This window comes from Bos mutus, chromosome 27 (genome assembly GCF_027580195.1).
Source record: "Bos mutus isolate GX-2022 chromosome 27, NWIPB_WYAK_1.1, whole genome shotgun sequence".
NCBI lineage: Eukaryota > Metazoa > Chordata > Mammalia > Artiodactyla > Bovidae > Bos > Bos mutus.
This window is the reverse complement of record NC_091643.1, coordinates 43,753,756-43,774,385: the sequence shown is the minus strand read 5'-3', so window position 1 is coordinate 43,774,385 and position 20,630 is coordinate 43,753,756. Positions and strand designations below refer to the sequence as shown.

Sequence of the window (20,630 nt, the reverse complement as noted above, 5' to 3'; positions counted from 1 at the left end):
AAAATCTGTGTTTCCATATTTAAGAAACTATTACCTAATCCAAGGTCAAAGGGTTTATTAGTATTTACATTCACTAGCTAATCCAAAAAGAAAACAATTCCATTTATAATAGTATCAAAAAGAATAAAATACTTTGGGACAAACTTTTTTTAAGGTCACAAAGAGTTGGACACAACAGAGAATGCTTGGACATACCAAGCATGGATATACCTGTCTTATAATGAAAATTACAAAGCATTGTTTAAAGAATTTAAAAATGACAGAAATGGGAAGCTAGACTAAATTCATGATTTGAACAACTTAATATTGGTAAGAGAGCATTAATCCCCAGAATCATCTGCAAATTCAACACAAAATTGTATCAAAATTCCAACTGCTTTTTTCCCCCTGAACTGGACACGCTGATCCTAAAATTCACACATAACTGTGAGGGACACTGAATAGTTAAAACAATCTTGAAAATTAATGAAGTCAGAAGACTCTTACTGCAATTTCAAAACTTATGACAAATCTACAGTGATTAAAACAGTGTCATACCGGCACAGGGACAGACATAGAGACCAGTGGAATAGAATTGAGAGCCCAGAAATAAACCCAAACAACTATGGCTAACTGATTTTTTTTCTTCTTTTAATTTGGCCTCATGAGGTCTTAGTTGAAGTCCACGGGATCTTCGTTGGGGCATTCAAACTCTTAGGTGTGGCGTGTGGGATCTAGTTCCCTGACCAGGGATTGAACCCAGGCCTACTGCATTGAGCACAGAGTCTTTGGCTAACTGATTTTTTGACAAGAGTGCCAAGTGGGAAAAAGACAGTCTCTCCAACAAGTGGTGCTGGTATGACTGGATATCCACAGACAAGGGAATGAATCTGGACCCCTACCTCACACCATATACAAACATCAACTCAAAATAGATAAAGGACTTGACTGCAAAAGCTAAAACCATAAAACTCATAGAAGAAAACTCAGATGTAAAACTTGTGACCTTGGATTTGGTTTCTTAAATATGACACCAAAACCACAGGCAACAGAAGAAATAGATATGATGGACTTAATCAAGACTAAAATATTTTATACTTCAAAAGACACCATCAAGGAAGTACAAAGCTAATCCATGGAGCAGGAGAAAATATTTGTAAGTCATGTAACTGATAAAGCTCCATTGTCCACATTATAACTAACTTGTACAACTCAGCAACAAAAAGAAAAACAATCCAACTGAAAAATGGGCCTAGGATTTATATACACATTTCTCTACAAAAGATACACAAATGTCCAACACGCATCATCAGGGAAATAGGAATCAATGAGGTGCAACCTCACCTACTAAGACGGTTATCAAGAAAACAGAAAACATCAAGTGTTGGCAAGGATGTGGAGAAACTGGAACCCTCCTCCATGGCAGGTGGGGTGAAGAATGACACACTACTGTGGAAAACAGCTTGCCAGGTCCTCAACACAGTAAACACAGGATTACCATGTGACCCAGCAATCCCACTCTTAGGTTTACATCCAAGAGAACTGAAAACACATGTCCACACAAATACTTGTGCAGAGATGTTCATTGTTTATCGATAAAAGCCTAAAAGTAGAAAAAAATCCAAATATCTATCAATTGATGAACAGATAAACAAAATGTTACATATCCACAGAATGGAACATTACTCAGCAAGAAAAATAAATGAAGCAGTCATACTCCTTACAACATAGATGAGCATATAAAACTGCTCACCTGTGTTGGATGTGACTGGTGATGGAAGCAAGGTCTGATGCTGTAAAGAGCAATACTGCATAGGAACCTGGAATGTTAGGTCCATGAATCAAGGCAAATTGGAAGTGGTCAAACAGGAGATGACAAGAGTAAACATCGACATTTTAGGAATCAGTAAACTAAAATGGACTGGAATGGGTGAATTTAACTCAGACGACCATTATACTTGCTACTGTGGGTAAGAATCCCTTAGAAGAAATAGAGTAGCCATCATAGTCAACAAAAGAGTCCGAAATATGGTTCTTGGATGCAATCTCAAAAATTACAGAATGATCTCTGTTCATTTCCAAGGCAAACCATTCAATATCAGAGTAATCCAAGTCTATGCCCCAACCAGTAATGCTGAAGAAACTGAAGTTGAACAGTTCTATGAAGACCTACAGGACCTTCAAGAACTAACACCCAAAAAAGATGTCCTTTTCATTATAGGGGACTGGAATGCAAAAGTAGGAAGTCGAGAAACCCTGGAGTAACAGGAAATTTGGCCTTGGAGTACAAAATGAAGCAGGGCAAAGGCTAATAGTTTTGACAAGAGAATGCACTGGTCATAACAAACACCCTCTTCCAACAACACAAGAGAAGACTCTACACATGGACATCATCAGATGGTCAACATCGATATCAGACTGATTATATTCTTTGCAGCCAAAGATGGAGAAGTTCTATGCGGTTAGCAAAAACAAGACCGGGAGCTGACTGTGGCTCAGATCATGAACTCCTTATTGCCAAATTCAGACTTAAATTAAAGAAAGTAGGGAAAATCATGAGACCATTCAGGTATGACCTAAATTAAATCCCTAATGATTATAGAGTGGAAGTGAGAAATAGATTTAAGGGACAAGATCTGATAGAGTACCTGATGAACTATGGATGGAGGTTTGGGACATCGTCCAGGAGACAGGGAGCAAGACCATCCTCAAGGAAAAGAAATGCAGACAAGCAAAATGGCTGTCTGAGGAGGCCTTACAAATGGCTGTGAAAAGAAGAGAAGCAAAAAGCAAAGGAGAAAAGGAAAGATATATCCATTGGAATGCAGAGTTCCAAAGAATCTCAAGGAGAGATAAGAAAGCCTTCCTCAGTGATCATTGCAAAGAAATAGAGAAAAAAAAATAGAATGGGAAAGACTAGAGATCTCTTCAAGAAAATTGAAATACCAAGAGTACATTTCATGCAAAGATGGGCTCAATAAAGGACAGAAATGGTATGGACCTAACAGAAGCAGAAGATATTAAGAAGAGGTGGCAGGAATACACACAAGAACTGTACAAAAAAGATCTTCATGACCCAGATAATCACGATGGTGTGATCACTGACCTAGAGCCAGACATCCTGGAATGTGAAGTCAAGTGGGCCTCAGGAAGCATCACTACAAACAAAGCTAGTGGAAGTGATGGAATTCTAGTTGAGCTATTTCAAATCCTAAAAGATGATGCTGTGAAAGTGCTGAACTCAATATGCCACCAAATGTGGAAAACTCAGCAGTGGCCACAGGACTGGAAAAGGTCAGTTTTCATTCCGATCCCAAAGAAAGGCAATGCCAAAGAATGCTCAAACTACCATACAATTATACTCATCTCACATGCTAGTAAAGTAATGCTCAAAATTCTCCAAGCCAGGCTTCAGCAATATGTGAACCGTGAACTTCCAGATGTTCAACCTGGTTTTAGAAAAGGCAGAGGAACCAGAGATCAAATTGCCAACTTTCACTGGATCATCGAAAAAGCAAGAGTCCCAGAAAAACATCTACTTCTGCTTTACTAACTATGCCAAAGCCTTTGACTGTGTGGATCACAATAAACTGTGGAAAATTCTGAAAGAGATGGGAATACCAGACCACCTGACCTGCCTCTTGAGAAACCTGTAAGCAGGTCAGGAAGCAACAGTTAGAACTGGATATGGAACAACAGACTGGTTGCAAATAGAAAAAGGAGTACGTCAAGGCTGTATATTGTTACCCTGCTTATTTAACTTATATGCAGAGTACATCATGAGAAATGCTGGTCTGGATGAGGCAGAAGCTGGTATCAAGATTGCCGGGAGAAATATCAATAATGTCAGATATGCAAATGATACCTCCCTTATGGCAGAAAGTGAAGAAGAACTAAAGAGCCTCTTGATGAAAGTGAAAGAGGAGAATGAAAACGTTGGCTTAAAGCTCAACATTCAGAAAACTAAGATCATGTCATCCAGTCCCATCACTTCATGGCAAATAGGTGGCGAAATAGTGTAGACTTTATTTTTTGAGCTCCAAAATCACTACAGATGGTGACTGCAGCCATGAAATTAAAAGATGCTTACGCTTACTCCTTGGAAGGAAAGTTATGACCAACCTAGACAGCATATTAAAAAGCAGAGACGTTACTTTGCCAATAAAGGTCCATCTAGTTAAGGCTATGGTTTTCCCAGTAGCCATGTATGGATGTGAGAGTTGGACTATAAAGAAAGCTGAGTGCCGAAGAATTGATGCTTTTGAACCATGGTATTGGAGAAGACTCTTGAGAGTCCCTTGGACTGCAAGGAGATCCAACCAGTACATCCTAAAGGAAATCAGTCCTGAATATTCATTGGAAGTACTGATGTTGAAGTTGAAACTCCAATACTTTGGCCACCTGATGTGAAGTGCTGACTCATTTGCAAAGACCCTGATGCTGGGAAAGATTGAAGGCGGGAGGAAAAGGGGATGACAGAGGATGAGATTTTTGGATGGCATCACCAACTCAATGGACATGAGTTTGAGTAAACTCTGTGAGTTGGTGATGAACAGGGAGGCCTGGTGTGTTGCACTCCATGGGGTCACAAAGAGTCAGACACGACTGAGAGACTGAACTGAACTGACAGAAGTCAGACACAAAAGGTCACCTACTATGCAATTCCACTCACAAAATGTCCAGAATACACAAATCTGAAGAGACAGAAAGTAGCCAGGTCTCTTCTAAACATCTGAGACTCCATTCCTGCTCTACAAATAGGTTCATCAATACCATTTTTCTAAATTCCATATATGTGTGTTAATATATGATACTTGTTTTTCTCTTCCTGATTTTCTTCACTCTGTATAACAGGCTGTGTTTATTCACCACAATAGAACTGACTAAAATTTGTTCTTTTTTATGGCTGAGTAATATTCTATTGTACTTATATACCACAACTTTATCTGTTCATCTGTAGATGAATATCTAGGTTGCTTCCATATCCTGGTTATCATAAATCAGGCTGCAATGAACAGTGGGGTACTTGTGTCGTTTAGAACTGTGGCTTTCGGCAGAAGGAGTGGGACAAACGGAGAATGTAGCATCAGCATTATATACACTATCATGTATAAAAAAGATAGCTGATGAGAAGTTACTATACAACACAGGGACCCCAGCCTGGGATGGGTGGAGGGGAGGGAGGCTCATGAGGGAGGCAAAAGTGAAAAGTGAAAGTGAAAGTCACTCAATCATATCCGACTCTTTGCAACTCCATGGACTATACAGCCCATGGAATTCTCCAGGCCAGAATACTGAGGGAGTGGGGCGGAATGTATGTACAATTATGGCTGATTCTCACTGTTGTACAGCGGAAATCAACTCAACATTGTAAAGCAATTTTCCTCCAATTATAAAATAAATTAAAGAAACAAAAAAATAGGGAGGCATGACTGGGGATAACTGTAATGGATATGGGTTTCTTTTGGGGTGATAAGAATGTTCTGGAGTTACTGGTATCCTTACACAACATAGTTAAGTATATTAACAATCACTGAATTGTGCATTTTGAAATGGTTATGGTTAACTTTAGATTAAATGAATTTTATCTTTTAAAAAATATGTTGCTGCTGTACATTGCATGGAGTTTTCAGGAAGGCAAATAAGTTAGGCTCATTTGCATCTGTAACAAAAACGAAAACTCCCAGAAATGCCTCCTCTACTCATTGCCTGAAGCCGTGAGGAAGGTGGGGATCCTACCCACCAGACTCTGCCCTCAACCCCCAATCCAAGGATCCTTGAGGCCAGAGGGTACTCTGCAAGGGGAGGAAAGGCAGGGTATCCAGAAACAGAGGGACTAGATGCCCCCCAGGACCTGATGAGACCATCCTAGCCACACCGTATCCTTCTCATTGCTCCCCCGCCCCCTCCCACCCAAGTTTAGGCCATGGTAGGTGACCAGTGTACCCTGTGTGGGGTACACAGAGGCTATGACTCAGATAGCAAGCACCACTTGCAGGGTCTGTGGTCTGAGAAGCACACAGGTGGACAAACACCAAGACCACAGCTGAATCCCACCTGCAGCACCCTCACATCTCTCCTGGCCTCGGCACCACGCTGGCCATGCAATCTCCCCGGACCCTGTCCTAGCCTCCAACGGGACCACACAGCTGCTGGCACCAGCCATTACAGCGTGGCTCACGTGGGCCTTCACAATGAACAACAACTGCCTGCTGAAATGATGTGATCCAACCTGGAGCTTCTGAGGAAAGACACTGCCCAAATTATTGCACTAATTATTGCACTCCTCTAGGGAATCTTCCCAACCCAGAGACTGAACCTGCATCTCCTGCATTGGCAGGTGGATTCTTTACCACTGAGCCACCTGGAAAGCTCATTAGTGAATAATCACTGTTAAAACCGTCAGGTTAGAAAAGGAAAGAAAACTCATATGGTCGTCTTGCTGTATGTGTCTGGGTCCTGATCTCTTCCTATCTCACCAGTCGCCCTAGATTAGGACCCACCCTAAAGGTCTCATTTCACTCCATCTCCAAACATGGTCAACATCCTGAGGTTCTGGGGTCAGAACATCAACACATAAATTGTAGAGGGTACAGTTCAGCCCAGGACAGGACTGTCTTTGAAAGGGAAGAGCACAATAAACAGCAGCCACTATGCTCGAGTGTGACTCCAGGGCTGAGAGGCTGAGAGTCCCTCCTATACCTCTGGCTCTCCGGCAGAACAGCGGCACGAACACTGTGGGCAGCGGTCCTGGGGCAGCAGGGCCCAGTCACTGCACCCAGGAACAGCATGGAGTTGAACCCAAAACAGTGATGAACCTGACCCTGTCCCCAGCTGGGGGCACTTCTTCCCTCACAAGTGAAGTAACCATCCCCAAAAAGTCTAAGCAGAATGACCCCGTTGCGCCCGTGATGGTGCCACAGTGGCCTGAGACCAGCATTCACTCTCCAGGGAAACAGCGCTCACCTGTCTCAGGAGGGACACTCTGGCCCTTCTCTCTCTCAGGAGCCCCTTTCTCAGGTGGGTTTCTGGAGGCTGGAGTCACAGGGGCCTTCTTTTCTTGGCTGTGTGAAACCTCAGGATAAAGTTTCTTCAGTACTTTTCCAACAAACACTACAGAAGCAATCAATTTGCAAAAGAAAGGAAAGTATTACTGATTGAAGTTTTATTTAAATTGCAAATGAATTTTATATAAAACAAGACATATCATGACATCACCATCTCAGGGCTAAGTGACTGCCCCTCCACAGGACACAAAAAGGGTGGTGCCTACAAGACCCCCAGCACTGTCCCCATGAGGGTCACCCCCCCAGCACTGTCCATCACAGCACCCCCACTACTGACCCAATCACAGGACCCCCAGCACTGTAGGCATCAAAGGCCCCCCAGCACTGTGTTTGCACTAGGTACCCCCACAGGTGTGAGCACAGGTGGGCAAGGTGAGGCTGGGAACTGGTGGGGCACGTGGGCTCACAGTTCTGTTCTTCCTCCACCTCGTCGCTGGTTGACTATGAGCTGTTTTCAGACCCTGGTTTGTGGTCCTGGGCTGCAGAGCAGCCCTGGAGAGGCTGGGTCCATGCCAGTTCATAGCAGACAGGCTGGGCAGACCCAGGGCCCCCTCTGGGGCCCCCACAGGGACAGCATAGTTGGCACAGTGCCTACAAGGATGCAGATTCTTCACTTGGCTTATCTCAGGGCACTCTCTGCCCTGACTGGAGGGGAAGCGCTGCCACAGTGAATAAACATTTCTGTCCTGATTTAAGTGTGAACAACGAGCAGGGACAATCTCAAAAGAGCAGCCAAGAAAGATGAGGGGAAAGGTTAATCCAGTGAATCTGTTTTGAAGTGAAATGAAGTGAAAGTTGCTCAGTCGTGGTAGACTCTCTGTGACTCCATGGACTATAGCCCGCCAGGCTCTTCAGTCCAAGGAATTCTCCAGGCAAGAATACTGGAGTGGGTAGCCATTCCCTTTTCCAGGGGATCTGGATCAAATCCAGGTCTCCTGCATTGCAGGTGGATTCTTTACTGTCTGAGCCATCAGGTAATCTGTTTTAACCTCATTAAATTTAGAAACAAATCAACAGAGAGAGAGAGAGAAAACTGCTCTAGTGACCAAGTACCATGGCGCAGAAACCAAGAGCAGGACTCTGGAGACAGGCTTGAGGTATTCAGACGACAAAGTGGGGGACAGACATTAGGGCCATTGAGGAGGCGGTGATGTGAGGAGGGGGAAGTGAGAGGTCACGTGTGACGGGGCCGCTGAGCCCCCTGTGGGTCATGGAGGGCAGGCTCCTGTCCCCCAGAGGGAGCACAAGCCTAATGGCATAGACCGCTCCTCCTTTCACCCTGTGCGCAGATGGCCCTCACTGCAGAAATAAGCCCCTCCAATTGGTGCTAGTTGGAAAACACACAATTTGGGTCTAAAAACACAACAGGCCTCCTGAGAAAGCTACTCAAGCCCAGGTGGTGTTCAGCCAGGCGCCTGGGGGGAGCATGGGGTCCTGGTGTCACCCGTCTGCCCACCCCCGGGAGCCCCTGCAGGAAGAAGCCAGTCCTCGCGGGGATGCCCTCATTTCCCCGGCCACGCGGAGGCCCTGCCTCCCAGCTCTGCCAGGTTGGGCAGCACAGGCCTGTGAGCATGTTCCCCAGGCCACTGCGGACGGCCAGGGCAGCACCTGGGTCACAGGGAGGCGGTCTGTTCCATTAGGCCAGCACTCCAAGACCTGTCCAAAGGGCAGGTTCCAAGTTTCCAATAGAAACTGAATGGTCACGTGCATTTCCTTAAATAGCAGAGGGGAAAAACTTCTACTCCAGAAAACCGGGTGCAATTTCTGGGAGAACCAAAAGCAGCTGACAAAACCCTAACCAGTCATCCTGCTCTAAAATGAACTTGGGGACACTTGGAGCCCGAGAGCCACCTGGGCTGGCAGCAGCTGATGCAGGCATCCCGCTGAGGTCACGGCTGAGCTCTGCACACACATGTGTGTGAACACATGACTACACTACAGGAAAACCAGACATGGGTCATCACCAAGCAGCGCGTGCATCCACTGCGGAACACCACACAGCCTGAAGGAACCAAGATACACCGCAATCCCAGGGAGAAACCGGCACGACCACCAGGAAACACTGAGATGAACCAGTCACCTGACAATTTTGCTTCCACTGGTGCCCTGACACAGTGGCAAGGGCGCGGCACATAGCAGGCCGGCCATGGGCGGAGACACGGGCTGTGTGGCTGCGGCACTGTCCCTGAATTCAGCGTGTCACCTGCACACACTGTATCTATGACCTAGCTGGCGGCCTGTCTGCAAAGTAGGTCTTGAGGCCCTCTGGTCTCCACTCACTGCCTTTTGGTGTCTCTGCATGACCCTGGGGTGTGGGGGTGGGCCCAGGCCTGCAGCAGGTTCAGGATATGTGGTCCTTCCTCAGGGACAAGACTCAGCCCAGAGCCCAGGCTGGGAGCTCCAGGGCTAAGGTCCCAGGGCCAGTCTCTGGGTCTCTGACTTGGGTGGGGTCTGACGGCTTCAGGCTTGCCTCACAGCTGGCTCTGGAAGCTGATAAATATACATGTCTCATACAGGCTTCCCAGGTGGCTCAAAGGTAAAGAACCTACCTGCCAATGCAGGAGACAAGGGTTAGATCCTTTGGTTAGGAAGATCCCCTGGAGGAGGAAATAGCACCCTGCTCCAGTATTCCTGCCTGGGAAATCCCATAGACAGAGGAGCCTGGTGGGCTACAGTCCATGGGGTTGCAAACAGTCAGACATGACTTAGTGACAAAACAACAACACATGTCTAAATACTTTCAGTTGTCACAATTTAAAGCATAGTCTTTTAAAAAATAATGATTTTAATTTTCCAAAATCAACTTTAAAAGAGCCATGCGTAACAAACAAAGTAATACTTTCTACCAGCTAATACTGCTGGAGGAGTCCTCAGTGAATTTCACTTCTTATTCACAACACAGAGAATAAGACCACTCAATGCATGAACGTTGTCCTCTAAAGAAAACAAGCTGTCAGCGAGGACCTGCCCCCACCCCACCCCCGATCAGCTCATCTGCTTTTCAAACGGAGGATGGGGTCGCTCCAGTGCAGTCACAGAAGGAGCTCATAGTTTACTTAAATAGAAATCACTAGCTATTAATATTTTATACCAAAAGAAATGTGCAGCCACTGGACTCTAACTTCTTGGAGCCTCTAGGGCTATGAAGGACATGGGTGCATGTGAACTGCCTACCAGTTTACTACAGATAGGGACTTCTGGCCACAGCTATGTAGGGATTCAAGTCAAAAGCAGAACAGAAATGAGAGGTTACTTTTTTCAGGGTACTGGCACACAGTAAAGCATCATTTTTAAAAAGCATCTGTCACCTTTGGTTTGTTGAAATGCACCTTGTGACTGTGTGTATCGGTGTTTGTGTGTGTTGCCTACTGCAAATGTAGCCCTAAAAATCAATTTAGGTGTTAAAAGTCTCTTTTGTGCTTAATTTACATTGTGCTCAAAAACAAACAAAAAAGAGCTGGGTGCTCAGGTTCAGGAAGGCAGCTCTGTGTCACCACAGGGACCCAGTGACCTGCCTGCTCCTCCCTCCTCACACCTCGTCCTCCTGCTGTGCCCCTACCCCCTCTCCCAGCAGCAGGAGCAGGTTCTAACTTGAAACTCTGGTATCTGTCAAAAAGTAATCAGTAGAATATAAAAAAGCAGAACGGACATGGATGCCTGCAGGAGATGAGTACAATCACTACGCAGATGGGCGCCTGGAGTTGGGACACAAGAGACACAGCAAAAGGTCACCATGGAGAAAACCATCTCGTCTGAAGTTAATAGGATGGAATACCAAACAGAGAGATCAAGTCTCTGTGTCACAGGGGAATCAAGCCATTTTGATATGATTTTCAGAGAGGACTGTCATCCACACTTGCTGTTTCAAGCTAAAGACATAAGACAAAGAAAAATAAATCTTCAGTCAAGTCTTCTTTGGAAATTAGATACCTGGGAAGGACTGTGAATACATGTACCTCAAAAGGAAATAGATGGCTTGATTGCTGGTGGTAATTCAATTCTGACCTCTTTCACACAGCTACATGTTTAGAATCTAACAGCTGGGGGTAAAAAAAGGCAGGGGTCTGCTCCATGTTTAACAGAGGTGTTAGTGGCAGTATTTCAAGTTATTAGGCCTCCTTCGCGGTGGTCTTAGGAAGGAGGGTCTAACAGGCCCCTGCCTGAGGGACTTGGTTCCCAGCACTCCTCCCAGAGGGGAAAGCCTCCTCATCAGGGGATCTGGGTGAATATATTTTCTATTAGAAAAGGCTCTCATAAAAACAAAAACAACGGAAATAGAACTTTTTCTTCCATAGCGTTCCACTCTGAAAAAAGACAAAGGAAAATGAAAACTATGCGTTTAAAAAAAAAACCCTCTTGAACTTTGAGGCCAGTAAGTTACCCCATCAACATCAAAAATATTTTCCTTTTCCTTAAAAAAGTTCACTTTGATGGTAAAGTAACACACATTTCCCTCAACATCTATGTTCACATCTACGTTCATACTTTATTTAACATGGATGTAAAACTACACATTTCTTTTTACTACATTTATACTGGAGAGCTTTCTGGTAATAGAAATGATATTGATTCATTTGTGATTCTCTTGCCATATCATCCCTATGAACCACTGTCTTTCAGAAAAGCACAATTCTCAGAGGACAAAAAAACATGTGTAGAGCTAATCTGGAGACATGAGGAAAAAAATTAGCCAAAAAACTGTATTTTCAAGGGTGGATGTTAAATGGAAAGCAGTAAAACTGATGGGGCCACATATTTATAGAAATTACACAAAAATAAAGAAGACCCTAAGTATTAACAAATAACTTTAAAAATGTGATTTCTAGATATTTCATTATGAAAGAAAGCTACCAGAACAAACAGGTTTATAACATACCTTTTAAAAGTGATTATCTAATGGAAAAGTGATTATCTAGAACTTAAAATGAGAGTTGGCAGGCTTCTTGAAATCATATATAAATGAATAACTACTTCTGAAAATAAGATCAGAAATGGAATTTCATTGAACTTTCCCAGTGGCCAGTTTGATCACAGCCTCCCAACTATAGCCTGGCTTGGTAGAGAAAATCTTCCAAAACAAACACACACCAAGAAAATCATAAAGAAAAGGAAGAGTTCCCCAACCTCAGTAAACAGTGACTCAGATGATTCCCTTTAAATTTTCTTAAGTTTAAGGTACTTCTTGGAATCTTAAACAGTATTTTCAATTTCCTATTTTCAGTAAAGTAATATTTATCTGCCAACCTCTCTATAGCTTTTTCCACCACAATATTCAATATGGGTTTTTTGTCCTGTAATATGAAAAGGCTGCCTAGGAATAAAGGAATACATTGATAATAGTATTGTATCAATTCACAAGAAAGAGAAGCTCAATATATATGCAAATTCAATGATAGTTTCTTAATGAGTTTCATCATAGAATTATAAATGGAAAAACAATTAGCTAAGATTAAGCAAGAGTTGGCAAGCTTTCTGAAATATTAATTAAGAGGAAACTAGTTCTCAAAATAAGACTATAAATAGTATTCAAATGGAACATAACTGGAATCCTACACCATGACCAATCTGAGGTGGCTTCCCCATCTAAGGAGTAGACATACACTAAACACTCAGTTTCTCACAAAACTTTAACACTTAAAAATATTTCAAACTCTGTCCAAAATTTTTCCTCACAGTTTTTTAGCAGCAATTACTATGCCATTAGCCATTCTGAAACATTTTAAATGCACGTAAGGCTGTGATCATTTTGTGCGGAGAGCAAACACTGTTCTTGTTTTGTCACCAAGACACGATGCAAGGGATCTGGCAGGGCAGGCTGAGAGGACACTTGAAGGCAACTCAGAACGTTGCCACATCCCAGTTGGAAGATAGAGGAGACCCCGTTCCTTCTACTCCAGTACTGTTACTGAGGTGCAGTGTTCTCCTACAGAGGAAGCAGACTGGGAATGCTATCTACTTTTCTCCATATTCTGCCTTACAGAGAAATTAGTTTCCTTATTTTACGTAAATATTAACTATAGTTGCCACTGGGCTTTTCCTTTCAAAGGGCAAAAACACAGCATCTGTTTTAATGGAGAGAAGGAAAGAAAATAATCATGGCCTGAACTAATCCAAGTAAAATGAGAAACATATCCAAAACCTTCACCTTTACTTGAAACCACACAACTCCTAGAAGAAAACATAGGGAGAAAGTTCTTTGACAACAGGAGTCTTAGTGAAGATTTTTTTTTTTTGATTTGACACCAAAAGCAAAGACAACAACAGTAAAAACAAAAGAAACTAAAAAGCTTCTGCAAAACAAAACCACCAACAAATGAAAAGGCAACCTACTGAAGGGGAGAAAATATTTGCACACTATAAATCTGATAGGGGCTAATATCTAAAATATATTAAGAACCATGCAATTCAGTAGCAAAAAGGCCCCAAATAATCTGAGTAAAAAATGGACAGAGAAACTGAGCAGACATTTCTCCAAAGAAGACATACAGGTGGTCAACAGGTACACAGAAAAGATGCTCAAGATCACTAATCATCAGGGAAATTGAAATCAAAACACAATGAGATATCACCTCACACCTGTCAGAATGGCCATCATCAAAGAAGACAGGAAATAACAAATGTTGGTGAGGATGTGAAGGAAAGGAAACCCTTGTGCACTGCTTGTGGGAATGAAAATTGGTGCAGCCACTATGGAAAAGAGTCTGGAGGATCCTCACAAAATTAAAAATTAAACTATGATACGATATACAATTCCACTTTTGGATCTGGGTATTTATCCAAAGAAAATGAAAACACTAACTTGAAAATTCAGACACATGTACCTCAATGTTCACTGAAGTTATTCACAATAGCCAAGATATGGAAACAACCTACGTGTCCGTGGATGGATGAATGAGTAAGATGTGGAATACTATTCAGCCTTAAAGAAGGAAAGTGCCATTGCCAATAACACAGATAATCTTGAGGGCATTACACTAAGTGGAATAAGCCAAAGAAAGACAAATACTGTAAGATCTCACTATTTGTTGAATCTATAAAAAAAAAAAAAAGGAGCTCATAGATATAGAAAACAGACTGACGGTTACCAGAGGTGATTGAGGGATGGGACAAATTGGTAAAGACGGTCAAAAGGTACAAGCTTCCAGTCACAAGTAAATAAGTCCCAGGATGTACTTGTACAGCATGGCGATTACTGCTAACAGGCATATTTCCTAAGACAGAAAGTAGGTCCTAAAAGCACTTATCACAAGGGATTTTGTAACTATATGAGGTGATGGATGTTAGCTTACTGGGTGATGGCTTTGTAATATGTAGCCCATCATGTCACTATGCTGTACACCTAAAACCCATACAGTACTGTGTATTGATCATATCTGAATAAAACTGAGGAAAACATAATCTTCCCTTTTTTCTAATTTTAATGTTGATGATATAGGGTAATGAGAAGTTCGCTGAGCTTCTCAAGTGTCTGAAGTTCCCTGTATCTCTGACATTCATTCTAAAGCATGTGCCAGGTTAGCCAATTAAATGTATCCATTCTGCCTTTGAGTGTTGGCTGCTCTGCCCTGTCTGACTCTTTGGGACCCCATCAAGGACTGTAGCCCATCAAGGTCCTCTGTTCATGGAATTCTCTAGGCAAAATAATGGAGTGGGTTGCCATTCCCTTCTCCAGAGAATCTTCCTGCACGGGGGTCAAACCTCCGTCTCCTGCATTGCAGGTGGATTCTTTACAGTCTGAGACACTAAGAAGTCCCATTCTGCCTTTGGTGCTGGTTAAAAATATGCCACCACTTAATAAACACTAGTTAAGTTCCCAGAAATTGAGGGTCCCTGCACTTAAATGGTTTGAGAGTCTGAATGTGGGGTTTGGGCAGGTCTTCACACCTGTCCCCTATAGTCTCAGGTCCCAGACTCCTACAGCCGCCATCCCTCACAGTCCCGTATCCTCACAGTTCGCGTCCCCGCAGTCCCGAGGCCTCACAGCCCCCGTCCCTCACAGCTCCTGTCCTCACAGACGCCCTCCCCGCCTCTCAAAGCTTTGTGTTCCTCACAGCCCCCATCCCCACAGTCCCGGGTCCCCACAGACCTTGTCCTCACAGCCCCCATCCTCACAATCCCGGGTCCCGGCCCCGACAGCAATCCCCACACCCCGCGCCATAGCCCCCATCCCTCACAGTCACGGGTACCTCAGAGCCCCAGTCCTCACGGCCATTGTCCCCCACAGTCCCGGGTCCCGATCCCCACAGCAACCCCCACGCCCCACGCCATAGCCCCCATCCTTCACAGTTCTGGGTCCCCACAGACCCTGTCCTCACAGCTCCCTCGTCCCTCACAGTCCCCGTCCCCACAGCCTCGGGTCCCCACAGTCCCGAGGCCTCAGACTCCCCATTCCCCACAGCGCCGGGTCCCCTTCCCCCAAAGCCACCGGTCCCCCGACACAAGCGGTCCCCGCCTACCGTGCCTTCGCAGCGCAGCCATGGCAAGCTCACGACCCCGGGGATCCCAGCCCAGGCAGGAGCAACTCTGCTGCACTTCCGGCCTCCGCCTTTGTAGACCCGCCCACAACAGCAGGATTGTCCAATCAGGATCCGGAACCTCTGCCGCTGGACGCCAATCAGTAGCGCACTGGCTGCGGATTGGCTCTTACGCGCTCCGGGCACGGCCCGCGGGCGTTAGTACTCTGAGCATGCTCGGAGGGAAGGGCGTGAACCCGGGAAAGCGGATAAGGACCGCGGAGGAATCTGCGGGAGGGGATGAGGCGTTATGGGCTCATCTGAAGAGCGTCACTGGAAGGGGGTGGGTACGTCAGCGGGAGGTGTATGGGGTGTCAGCAGGAGGGGAGTCAGGGACTGGGTCATTGGGAGGAGGTCAGCGAGGGGCGGGATTGTGCTCCTGGGTGACCGCCCGCAGTGTCATTCTGGGTCCCAGCGCTGCACAGGGATGCGGGCATTAGGAAGGGTCCGCTGAGCGCCCACTGGGCCAGGGCCCTGAGGTGCGAAAGAAACTGGGACTAAAAGCAGAAAGGAAACCGGGAAGAAGGAAACTCGGGGGCCGCCCACTGACCCCGGACCCTTGTGGCGCGGATCCCTTCTGCCCACTGTTAAGATTTGTGCTTTGTGCTTCCGTCCAACCATCTCACCTACTCCGGGACCTTGGTTTATAGTTTACTCCTCTTCCTTGAGTCCGTTTCTTGGAGAACATTATTTCCTGAAAGCCTGTCTGTGTGGAGCCCTGCTGTGGAAGCTGGGGTTCCTCCTTAAGAGCAGGGAAGGGGTTTCAGACTGGGGAGAGGGGTGTCAGGAAGGCCTCCCAGAATGTAATTTGAGGGAGCAAAACTCCCGATGTCCAGGCAAAGGGCACTCAGCAGAAGCCCAGGCCTGGAGCAGCAGGCCCCAGTGCGACAGGAGCCCAGGGAGGAGGGACGGTGACAGAGCCCTCAGGCAGGAAAGCAGGCAGTGCTGAGCAAGATCGTGTAGGTGCAAGGATTAGGGGAAGGATAGGCTGGTTTGCAGCAGAGGAGTGAAACTATCTGACACCCACTTTGAAGAAGTTGCCTGAGCCACTGAGCTGAGAGCAGACTGTGGGGAAAGCAGGGGCACCTCGAGTCCACGGCAGTGAGAAGGACATCGGTGGTTAACACCAGGGTGGTGGCTGTGGGAAGAGGTGGTTGGATCTGGATACGTGTGAAGATAGGGCAAGAGAGGTTTTCTGACTGACTGAGAGTGGCTGTGGCAGGAGAGGGGTGGCCTGGCTCCAGGTTTTGGTCTAGAAACTGGGAGGCTGGAGTGGTTCCGAGGATTTGAGAAACCTCCTGGGGGTGGGGGGCAGTCACTGTTGGGTGGCGTGCAGTTTGGAGTGCTCCTTGGATGTATGAATGTGGGCATGGATCAGGCAGTTGAGTGATTTTTGACGAAACAGAAAGGACCTGGATGGGATACACAGCTGGGCTAGTTGGCTCCAGGTGCATTTAAAGCTTTAAGGGGGAGTGTAGACAGAGAAGTGGTTCAAGTACAGCTCTGAGGGGTTCTAACTCCTGCAAGGTGGGGAGATGAGGAGGGAGTGGGCAGGGGGTAGGGAAGGACAGTGAACTGTCCTGAAGCCAAGCCATGTCATCACTGGTCGGAAGTGATATTGAGGACCCATCACAGACAATTGCTGGAGAAGGCAATGGCACCCCACTCCAGTACACTGGCCTGGAAAATCCCACGGATAGAGGAGCCTGGTAGTCTGTAGTCCATGGGGTCACCAAGAGTCGGACATGACTGAGCGACTTCCCTTTCACTTTTCACTTTCATGCATTGGAGAAGGAAATGGCAACCCACTCCAGTGTTCTTGCCTGGAGAATCCCAGGGACGGGGGAGCCTGGTGGGCTGCCGTCTATGGGGTCGCACAGAGTCAGACATGACTGAAATGACTTAGAAGTGAAAGTTCTCAGTGACCTTGATTACAGTCATTTTGTTGAAGTGGTAGAGGCAGAAGCTTGCTGGGAATTCAGTAGAGAAAATTAACTGCAGGAGAGAAATGCAAGATACTGGATGCAGACCGCTCTATTGGACCCAGGATGGGGCAGCAGCTGGAGGGTCCCTAAAGACAGAACACACATACATACACACATATAATTGAAAGAGAGTTGTTTAGAAAATACACTTGCCATACATACCAAATGTATGTGCTGAAAGGTCTGATTAAGTTTGAGACTGAAAATGAATAATGGAACACAAATGACACAATTTAAAACTGGGCCAAAGACCTTAACAGACATCTCACCAAAGACAGATGATAAGTAAGCATATCGAAGGTTGTTGTTGTTCAGTCCCTAAGTTGTGCCCGACTCTTTGCGACCCCACAAACTGCAGCACGCCAGGCTTCCCTGTCCTTCACTATTTTCCGAAGTTTACTCATGTCCAGTGAGTCAGTGATGCTATCTAACCATCTCATCCTCTGCTGCACCCTTGTTTTGCCTTCAATCTTTCCCAGCATCAAGGTCTTTCCCAATAAGTTGGCTCTTCGCATCAGGTGGCCAAAGTCTTGCTCCACATTATATATGTCATCACGGGTTGCAATTTAAAACAATGAGACACCACTACTCATCCACGAGAATGCCCAGATCCAAACACTGACAACATAAAGGGGGTGGAACAGCAGGAACTCTCATCATTGTTGGTGGTGCAGCCACTTTGGAAGACAGTTTGGGGGTTTCTTACAAAATGAAACATACTCTTATGATCCATCAATCTCATCCCCCGGTATTTTCCCAGATGAGATGGCAACTTATGTGCACAGAAAACCCTGCACACAGATATTTATAGCAGCTTTATCTATAATTGCCATAACTTGGAAGCAACCGAGGTGTCCTTCAGCAGGTGAATGGATAAATAAACTGAGGTGCATCCAGACAATGGTATATTATTCAGCTAGAAAGAAATGAGCTATCAAAAGATGTGAAAAGACATGGAAGAAACTTAAATGCATATTACTAAGTGAAAGAAGCCAACCTGAGAAGGCTACAGATTGTATATGATTGTAATTCTATGACGTTTTGGAAAAAATTAAACTATGGAGAGAGTAGAAGGATCAGTGGTTGCAAGGGATTGGGTTGGGAGGGAAGGCACAGAGAGGACTTTTAGGGCAGTGAGACTACTCTGTCTGATATTATAATGGTGGAAACATTACTATTCATTTGTCTAAACCCACAGAATATACAACCCCAAGAATGAAGCCCAGTGTAAACTAGGACTGGGTGATAGTGACATGTCAACATAGGTTCATTAGTTGTAATAAATGGACCATGTAGTGGGGATGTTTTTAGCAGGGGAGAATGTGCACGTGTAGCAGAAGAGGGCATATAGGAAATCTCTGTACCTTCCCCTCCATCTTCCTGTGAACCTAAAACTACTCTAAAAAAATGAAGTCTATTTAACAATAGATGGTGTACGAGAGAGGGAATGTCCAGAATGCTGTCCTTGATTAGTTCACATCGTGACCTTGTTCTCTACCTCAGCTTCCCAGCAGTGTCAAGCAGCTCTGGTCTTTCTAACCATACAACAAGATCTTCCCAGAAACCATCTCTTTTCCTGCAGCCCTGTTCCTTTCATCTCTTTTACACCCAGACGTCTCGAAAGAGTTGACCACAAAGTCAGTCTCCACTTTTGTCACCTTCAGTTGACTCTGCTGCCCAGCTGTGTCTCCGTCCCCCGCCACTGTAACTGCTCTTGCTGAAGTCATAGAACCTCACATTCCGGGGCTAGCCCACACTTGGCAGTGTCCACATACCATTCGGTGGTCTCCCAGAAGCTCCACCCACCCAGCTGCAGAGACCTGGGATTCATTGGCGTCCTCTCCTCGTCTCTCCCCCATGACCCACTGAAAAAATCACAGCAAGTGTGTCCTTCCTACATCATTTATTACTTACATTGCCTGGTTCATGTCTTCATCATCTTTTACTACGGTTTATCCAGGCATTTTTAAACTGATCTCCACAATCCCACTTTTGTTTCCTCACTCCCACCCCACTTCCATCTCTTCTCCTCACAGCAGTCAAACTACCCTTTAAAAAATCTCATTGCACTTCAAAAGTCAGTGGATGTAATCCATCACATTGACAAACTAAAGAAAAATCACGTGATCATATTAATAGATGCAGAAAAAGCATTTGACAAAATCCAGTAAAAATCCAAAATTCATGATAAAACTGTCACCAAACTAAGAAGAGAAGGGAACTTCTTCAAACTGATAAACAACAACTGCAGAAAACCTATAGCTAACATCATACTGGTATGGTACTGGAGAAGACTCTTGAGAGTCCATTGGACTGCAAGGAAATCAGACCAGACAATCCTAAAGAGTATCAACCCTGAATATTCATTGGAAGGACTGATGTTGGAGTTGAAGCTGTAAGACTTTGGTCACCTGATGTGAAGAGACCAATCATTGGAAAAGACACTGATGCTGGGAAAGATTGACAGCAAAAGGAGAAGAGGGCAGCAGAGGATGAGATGGTTAGAGAGCATCACCAACTCAGCGGGCATGAATCTGAACAAACTCTGAGAGACAGTGGACGACACAGGAGCCTGGCACGCTGTAGTCCATGGGTTCACAAAGAGTCAGAGATGACTCAGCAACTGAAAAACAACAACAACATCATACTTAATGGTGAAAAACTAGATGCCACCCTGCCACCATCAGGGACAAGGCAAGGATATCCTTTTCACCCCCTTTCAACATTGTACTGGAGATCCTAGGTAATGCAGTAAGACATGAAAAGGAAAGAAAAGGTATATAAATTGATAAGGGAGAAATACTACTTTGTCCACAGATGACATGATTCTCTATGCAGAACATCTTATTTCCCTGCTAAAAATCCTACATCAAATTTCACTGTATATAAGATACAACTTAGAGTCCTTAAAGTGTCCTTTGAACATCCCTGACTTGATGGAATTCCAGCTGAGCTATTTCAAATCCTGAAAGATGATGCTGTGAAAGTGCTGCACTCAATATGCCACCAAATTTGGAAAACTCAGCAGTGCCCACAGGACTGGAAAAGGTCAGTTTTCATTCCAATCCCAAAGAAAGGCAATGCCA

At 45.0% G+C, this 20,630-nt stretch overlaps 1 protein-coding gene across 1 annotated transcript in view; it reads right to left on the bottom strand.

Annotated features, from left to right (window-relative positions):
* Positions 1-15,595, bottom strand: part of ERICH1 (glutamate rich 1) — a 33,324-nt gene extending 17,729 nt beyond the window's left edge. Inside the window, exons 1-2 of the mRNA XM_005889148.3 lie at positions 15,503-15,595; positions 6,946-7,092 (exon numbers count right to left, since the gene is read on the bottom strand). Coding sequence (XP_005889210.2) covers positions 6,946-7,092; positions 15,503-15,524 — 169 coding nt within the window. The 5' untranslated portion in view covers positions 15,525-15,595. The remainder of the gene's footprint in view (positions 1-6,945; positions 7,093-15,502) is intronic.
* Positions 15,596-20,630: the final 5,035 nt, after the last annotated feature.